The sequence below is a fragment of the Oryzias latipes genome, chromosome 22, assembly GCF_002234675.1.
Source record: "Oryzias latipes chromosome 22, ASM223467v1".
In the NCBI taxonomy this organism is placed as follows: domain Eukaryota; kingdom Metazoa; phylum Chordata; class Actinopteri; order Beloniformes; family Adrianichthyidae; genus Oryzias; species Oryzias latipes.
The window spans coordinates 6,286,235-6,294,749 of NC_019880.2; the positions used below are offsets into that span (position 1 = coordinate 6,286,235).

General features: G+C 41.4%; 1 protein-coding gene across 7 annotated transcripts in view; it reads right to left on the reverse strand.

Moving 5' to 3' along the window:
* LOC101158568 (protein quaking-A) overlaps window positions 1-8,165 on the reverse strand; it is a 71,987-nt gene extending 63,822 nt beyond the window's left edge. For 5 of the 7 annotated variants that reach the window (XM_023951536.1, XM_023951540.1, XM_023951537.1 and 2 more), the window contains exon 1: window positions 7,738-8,165. In XM_023951536.1, the coding sequence (XP_023807304.1) occupies window positions 7,738-7,882 (145 nt within the window). In that variant the 5' untranslated portion in view covers window positions 7,883-8,165. The remainder of the gene's footprint in view (window positions 1-7,737) is intronic. The other 2 variants (XM_023951541.1, XM_023951539.1) reach the window with 1 other exon arrangement.
* Between the last annotated feature and the right edge of the window lie 350 nt (window positions 8,166-8,515).

The following is an 8,515-nucleotide window of genomic DNA, read 5'->3' on the forward strand; positions in this document are numbered from 1 at the left end:
TAGAGCATTGTGCCGCCTGCTTGTTTGTGTTTTTCATATAGAAAAATAAATACTAAAAACCTGTTTAATTTCCCTCCTAACTTTAGAAGTAGATTGTTGGGCAGTGCAACAGTGTACGTACGATAAAAACAAAATAAGGGATAGAAAGAAAATGACTTTTTTTTTATAAAGAACACAAATCCAGCAAGATGTCATCTACCAGTGTACTCCTAATGAAGTGCATACTGACTCTAAGGTAGTCAGGGTTACTCTGAATATTCTCTCAAATTACCCCACGCTTTAAATCCAGGACAGCCACGTTTGATAGCAATGCGCTATGGAAGAATGGCATTACCTTCTGGCATCTGACTTTATGTGGCCCTTAGGAAAGGTTATAGCAGCACAGTAGACTCTGGAGAGACCTCAGAAACAACACATGCTGTTGTGAGGAGGCAATTAAATTATTTATATTTGATTTAAAGGCCGGGCTGTAAGGAACCATGGAATGTTTTCTAGTCACTGGCAGGCTGACCTACTGGGTTATTTTAAGAAAAAGGATCAGGAGAAACTCTTTGTTAACAAGTCCTGGATAAGACAAGAGTCTGTTGGAGTGTACTGCATATTTCGGAGCCTAAAAATAACATTTTAGCATCTAAACTCATGACAGAAATTATAAATGTTACAGTCTGTTGTTCAAGAAAAGGGTGGGAAGCAGATTTGTTTTTCAAAATATTTCATTGCCACTCAGGGGTTGACATAGCCCAGAAATTTGCACTGGCCCACAGGGCCAGTAGTTTTTGAAAGTTACTGGCCCGACACCGCGCACAGCGAGACCCGCCGCTCCGCAGGTGCTTGCAACTTTAGGGGGGTCCGGGGGCATGCCCCCCCGGAAAATTTTAATATGGTGCAATTTGGTGCATTCTGGTGACATCTAGCACTTATTTATACACTTTTCAATGACTAAAAATAGAGCATATCAAACTTAAATCTGCTCTAGTCTGTTTCAGATGTTTTGAAGAGAGCGCTGCAGTGTAGTAGTTAACACTAGTTAAGACGTTTTCATGCTGCTTCTAATCACTGCTATTTCACATTTGTTCCTAATCAATAGTTAAGAAGTTTTATTGACTTTTTTGCCCTGACTGCCTTAAGGTTCTGCTTTTTGTTACTGTTGCAAAGTTACATTTACTTTTTAGTTACTTTAGTTACCTAATTAAATTAAATAATTGAAAAATTAAATACAATTAAATTACTGAGATCATTCAGCTAACTAGAAATACTTACTGCTTACAGTGTTGTAAAGAAAAACAAAATTAAGTAGTTTGACCTTATACTCCATTTGAGTCTGAGATTCAGGTATTTGGAGTTGCCTTTGATTCTTTGACATTCAGCTTAAAGCTTAGTGCATACAGTTTCATCTTCAATGCATTCATTAAATATCTTGCTGTCCATAGCACTAATTCCACCCGTCACTCCATCTAACATATTCCTATCTATTCCTGCCATGTCTTCCACATCTCTGACATGCTTCAGTCTCTCTTCAGTGACGGTGTTGGATTTATGATCATCGCGGTGAAAAACCACCAGGGGGCGCACTGATATGTGTGTCAGTTTAAATATATCTGCCTTCTTCTTCCACTTTCGGCTTCTCCCATCAGGGGTCGCCACAGCGAACAAGTCGCATGTAAATTTGGCAATGTTTTACGCCGGATGCCCTTCCTGACGCAACCTTCTCAAATCGGGCTTGGAACCGGCAGAGGTAGAGAAGGGAACAGGGAGCAGCCCGGAGTCGAACCCGGGTTTCACGGACGGAAGGCGCCGCAAACCAGCACGAGCTATCTGCCTAAAATGTAATAATAACCCACTGGCTTGTTCCTTCGTTGTTGCTGTTTAACATTGTTTAGTATTGAATTGTTACATTCAATAAAGTTTGAAAAAAAAATTGAGTGAGCGCGTGCCGCGTGGTGCTCGGCAGTGACAGCCACGCGCGCAGGCGGGAGAGGAGGAGAAGAGTGATAAAAGGTTTCCCATAGAAACCCTTGAAGTCTGAACACAGGACTAGCAGAAAAAGTGCATTATAAAGACGAGGTAAATCTACACGTTTTCACAAAATATACTTTATTGTAAAAGGTGAAAAATGTATTAATTGTTAGATATTTTAGTGGCCCGAGCGGACAAGTAAGTAAAAAATAAAGTCTTGTGGTCCGTACTGCTCGAAAAACAGGACCGGGCCAGCGGACAAATGGCTATGTCGAGCCCTGCCACTTAAAGCTTTAATCGACTTACATGAGAGAAATTCAACTTTCTTACTCTTAAATCAGTGAAATAAATGAAAAGAATGCGGAAAATAATGTTTGGCAATCTATCTCAATCATATTGTTGCTCTGTTTGGATTTGTTTAGTCACTGAGATGGTCAACATCCTTTAAATTAAAGCCAGTTTTCTGCTGCTGAAAGATGTTTTAGGGGATTGTACAAATTATTTCACAATAGAAAACGCTTTTCAAAACTGAACAGATATACTTTAATGGTCAATCAAAATTATTTGTACAGCAAAAACTAAAATGAGCTCAAATATCCTGACTGTGACGGACCTGAATAGCAGTCATGCTAAGCCAAGTTAAAGCACAGCAGGAGAGTGTGTGCGGGGAAAACAAACACCAGGCTGGAGGTTAAGTGCTCTGACTGCGCTCCCAGTAAAATTCCGGAGCTGGCTGCCAACACTTGCCATTCCTCCACTGAAAGGAGGCCGAAAATGAATGCAGACTGGTGGGCGACTAGGACAGGAACAGAGCGAGCATTCAACCACCTACCAGTATTTTTAAACTAGGCAGGAAGAGAATGGCATTTGGGAGGCGTGGCAGCATCTGCTCATCCTAAAAATATTCACATTAGATTTGGAGTGATCACCTGACCACCAGCATAAGAAAGATTTTTTTTTTAAAGTCCAAACAGGGTGGGGCCCCAAATACTCTCAACTGAGAAGTACTGTTTGCTGCCTATGTAAACAATTGTGAAATAGGGTATGTGATGTGAAACAACTTATGATGTAATCTTAATAATTTAGAAGAACGCTGAAACGGCCGGCTCTCTGTGGAAAAGGGCAGGAGCAGACTTCTCGTGCCACCAGAAAAACAACCCCACTTCATCTCAATTTCTGTCAAACAGAAAACAAACCACCGACTCGCTGCGTCTAGAAGTTGAGAAGGGAGGAGCTTACGCTTAAAAAAAAAACACAAGCTAAAATTAAAGGAGAGGTCTGAGTCAAAGAGCTGTTGCAACACATCAGTTACAAAATCTCTTTCTGCGTATTCCACTTTAGCCTGTTGCAGATGAGAAAAATAAATCTGCATACACTTACTCTAAAACAAGTAAAGCAGTAATGCTCATCTTCATCATGATGGCACAATTACTCAGCGTTTATGTCGGCGAAGAAAAAACAAACTATTCAATCATTGTGGGGGGAAATGCTTTGCTTCTATGATAGCCAGCCAGCCAGCCAAACAGGCATCTGGGGCTGAGCACAGAGACAGGAGGGCAGGGGAAAGCAACGGTGATAAGGAGACCCCGGCACTGGCAGGATTGAGGCTTCAGATAAGGGTCCGGAGGTGTCGTTGGATGACTTTATCGTGCAGAGTCTGTGAGGGAGTGGCTGAGGCGAGACCGGGCCAGGGGCCCCGAGATGGGGGTCTGAGCACGGGCCAGATCGTACGGGGGCAAAAGATAAATTGCTATGAACATGAAAAACTAATCGAATTTTGCCACAAAACTTCATCTTGCAAGATATTATCAGAGAAAGAAGTCTGTATTAACAAGCAGCACAAAGTGAAAGAAAGGAAGAGAACAAAAGAGCCAATTCTGCTTTTGTTCTGCAAATAAAAGCAGTGCACAGCGTCTAATGATTAATAAAGTTCAGCTTTGCAATAAACGAGTGCTGTCAGACAATAACCATTATATCCATTTTGTGTTTGCATTGACAAATGTTTGCGGTGAAAACTGAGAAACAGGCAGAAAAAGAGAGGAGAACCACAAGCAAGACGGACACAAAACGGAACCGTGGATAGGAAACAGTCCAGGCTTATTCATCGCAATCTGCTCTGAGAACAGCAGTTCCTGAAGGACTAGTCACCTATAAAAAATCCACAGTGGACAACAGACAGTCTGTCCTCCAAACGGTGACAGATCTCCCAAACATGTCCACAGAGATCATGACACATGCAGACCTTATGCTAAATGTACGGTAAGGGAGGCGGGAACAAATGGGCAGTGAGGCAGTACAGCGAGGCTTCATTAATGAGGAATTTAAATAGACTTGCATGGGTGTCAGTCTACTTTTTGTAATTCCAAATGACTCATTTTTACCTCTAAATGGACCAAAACCTGATTTTTTTTTATGTTAAAGAGCGAAAGCTGCAACATTTACAGAATACAATTACCATTAAAAACGTTACCAATAAATGACAAGAATACAAAGAAAACACTTCAAAAGTCAATCACACAAATTCTACACAATTCTGCTCAGGTTTTGATTCAATTGTTTAGTTATTTGCATGTAAAATATTGTTAAACAATCCACTTTCACCAAACTGACTGAACAATTCTTCTACATGTAAAAAGACAAAAACATAGCCAACTATTTTAATGTAAAACCATGCTTAATTGCGAAACATAAATATAAATTTAAAAATAAATAAAAAGAGGTTAAAGAAACACCTACTTTTGGGAGTGATTTGCTACCTCCCTTTAGTGCTACGTCTGCATTTCTACATGTTATATGCTCCGTCTCAATGTGCCAAGAGAGAAAAAATAGCAATTTGAACCAGTCTGATGACAGGCAGATTATAAAAAGAAATAAAACGGCTCGGTGGCAGGTGTCACCTCAGAAAGATGAACAACTGCAACGCATGGGGATTTCAGAACAGGCCTGTCAATCGGAGACACTGACCTTGAGGGACAACATACATACTGAGAAAGTAACAGGGCTGTCAGGGGACACATGCTACCAAGGCAGGGAGAGAGCATTCCTTAAAGCACACAAGGGTGGTGTCGGCTTTCTTCCGCTGTGGAAACAGCTGTTAGAAAATGCTGGGTGGATGAGGGAAGCGAGCAGCTGTTGTAGGACGGACAAATTGGGAAAAAGTTGAAAATGTTCAAGTGAACTATTCACAAAAAGACTCTGAGGCTTCAGTCCCACCTAAATTCCAACTACAGTGCTTTTGCAAGAAATCCACGGGAAGTTTATTTAAATAAAACTCTGTGAGCTGGCTTCAGTTATCCTCCAATTAAGCTTTAGCATTGCGACATCTTTAAGAAGAGCAACTTAAACTGAAACCTGTCTGGCTGGCAGGAGCGGACCTTTCACACACCCTTTTTGGCAACAAAGCTGACGTTTGTACAGACGAAGTATCACATCCACATGTCAGACTCTACAGGAACGAGACTCAGGAAAGGAAACAGCGGGTCCCAGTCTTTTTTTTTTTAACACCAGGAGGCGGAATTTGTTTTGAGCATCGCCCGGTCAATCATCACAAAGTTTATAAAAGGAAGCTGCAACTTAGCCACTTCATAATAAATAAACTCATTCAGTAACCCTTCGTTCAGGTGAACTCCAACCTGCCTAATCCCGCATCTACTAGAACAGGGGTCCGCAACCTGAGGCTCCGGAGCCACAAGCGGCTCTGGTATCCCTCCACTGTGGGTCGTTGCCGTACATGAAAAATGCTAACAAAGTGACTATAAATAATAGGTGTGTGTTAGTTAAGTTTTGTCATTTATTTTAAACTGGGGTGGTCTTATGAGTAAGAGGGCTCAGTTATTCAAAAATGTACATGTCAGACAAGCAAGTAAAACAACGCTAAAAGGTTTGATCTATTGTCAAAGTAGTTTATTACTAAAATAAGTTTAAACTTTTCTCTTGTGTCTTGTTGATGTTCAAAGGCAAAGTTTTTAGAAATCGGATGCAGCAGGAGGATCTTAATTGGTAGTGTATTTTATTTTGAAAAGAATGTGCCACCTCAAAAGGAATATAATGAATAGACAACACTAAAATCCAATTAAATGAATGGCTCATTGACAACAGCAAAAATTTTATGTTTTGTTTAGCTTTTTTTTTTTCCTAAATTGTTAAATTTCAGGCTCTTGTTGGGTCTTGGTCTGTAAGAAACTGGACCGAATGGCCTTTTTAGCGGTAAAGGTTGCAGATCTCTGGACTAGAACAGGAAATCGAAAGAACATAATTAAAGTTTATGTCAAATATGGGGCATAAAACATGATTTTTAAATCAAAAAGTAAAAGTGGGGATGAATAAAGGTAGTATGCTTTAAAAAGCTTGTCTTTAATCAAAAACAAGTTATTTTTATTTTTTTACGTAGTAGAGATTTATTGATACACTTGAAGATCCAATTAGTCTTTTATAGTCTCATAAAACAACGTAAGATGTTAAATTAGGTAGAAAAAAAGGAGATCTTTAAATATTTTGAAGCTTTTTTAAACGCTAATAATACAGTTGTAGTATATTTCTTGGGAAGGAAACGGCTCGCCTTGCGCCACAACAACCAGTAAATCTTTTCAGACCGGTTTGGCAGGTACATAACTGCGGAGCGTGCGTATCCAGACACGCAACCGAAACCGCAAAGAATGCGCTTCTTCTCCACCACCGCAAATTCACAACTATAAATCTGCGGATCATCATGGCGCGTGATGTCCGGAGCTGCGGGGACAGTCTGCCAGGGGGGTTGTGGCGCTCTCTAGTGTCCCCAATCCAATTCTATGAAAGCCATGGTCCCCACCAGCTCCTGATTTGATCACATCTGATGCAAATGTGCCTCCATTTAAGCTACAGGTGTTAAAATCAGTGTCACTGGACCAAAAACGTGATTTTGGGCTTATTATTTTGAATGAGAAACCTTTATTGACAAATCAAAAAAAGTAAAAACAAAAACAAAAAAACAGTAAATGTCTGGCAAATGGGGGGAGGGAGAGTACATATATTTAAATGGTTTAGAGAAATATATTACATTAAAGACAGGCAACACCCCCCCGAGCCAAGTTTAGTGAAAAAGTTGAAATAATCGCCCCTCTCTTCCCAGCTGCTGCAGCAACTCACCGGCCATTGTTTGGGCAACAAGCAGACACATTCCTCCGTGCACTTCGACTCGACCGCTGGGCAACAACAACTCACAGATAACCCAACATAAAAAAAAGTCCACACAAAGACTTAAAAAAAAAGAATAGGGATAAAAGATAAACAACATGGCGTCGCCCCCCCCCCCCCTATCTTTAAAAAAAAATGTGTAACCAAGTTATCGTCTGGTTGGTTCCTGAAGAGTTTAGCGGAATGCAGACACCCAGGCTCGCTAGCTGAAAATGTGGCTAACACGGGCTAAACTGCTGGGGAAACATGTGGAAACGGGCCCTGCCTCATTTCACAGACTTATTTTGGCCCAAACGCTTCTGGTTTTTGAAGTTTTGCAACACTTTCGGTGACGCAGATTAGCATTTATTCTATTTTCTCAGTTGGTTCGATAAAGTTTTTTCGCCCCAACAAACTCCGCGGACAACAAACGTCTAGTATGTGGGTTATATTCCTTTTTAAGGGGTATTTATTTATTTATTTTTTAATTAGGGATAGGTTTTGAGACGGTAAACCAGCACTGGGGTCCCCGCTGTTCTGCGGCACGGAGACCCCGCGAAGCCGAGCCGAAATCGGCCAGCGCCGTGGCCACGCTCGCCCCTTCCCCAGCACACGTCCGTCTCAACTTACCTTCGTCAAGAAGCCTCTCCAAGTGTGTGAAGATTCCGCACAGATTTGGCAAGCTCGTCATGAGCTTCTTCTCGTTCAATAATTGCATCAAATAGTCGGGACTCGGCCTCGGTCGCTCCTTCACTTCGACCTCTCCGACCATCATCTTTGCGGTGAGAACGTTCAACAAACCACCGCACAACACACAAAAATCCTCTTTTAAGAAAAGAGAGCAAAAAAAGAAAAAAAAGAAAACTTGCTGTTACAATCCCACGCTTCCCTCCTCCTTGAGAGCAGAACACTTTTCGAGTCCCCCTAAATTCACGTTTGGTTCGCCTTTGTTATTTTAGTGGTAGGGGGGGCAAAAAGGAAACCGTTAACTCCTTTCCACAGTTCTCTCCTCTACGCTGTGTGCGTTTGGGGACGCTTGATTCCTCCACTGTAGGCGCGTTAGAGCCTTGCACTGCAAAGGACACGCCCCCTGACGCTCATTGGCCAAGAGGACGTTTTCACAAGGGGGAGGGCTAAACAGACAAACCAATAGAAGCGTGTATCTCACTTGAGAGGGTGGCCACAGGAATAATTGACAGGCATCCTAACCAATAAGATGGGGTTCACAAGAATGCACACAACACATCTGAAGCGTTGTCAACATCAAATAGCAGTTATTTCTTGCTCCCTTTCATCGTTTATGGCCTTATAACTGAAAGTGCCTGGTGCTAGAAAATTAAAGAAGGTTTTATTCACAGTGCCTCTTTCTAAAAAAAAAAAAAAAAAATCCCAAATGACTACTTAAAAG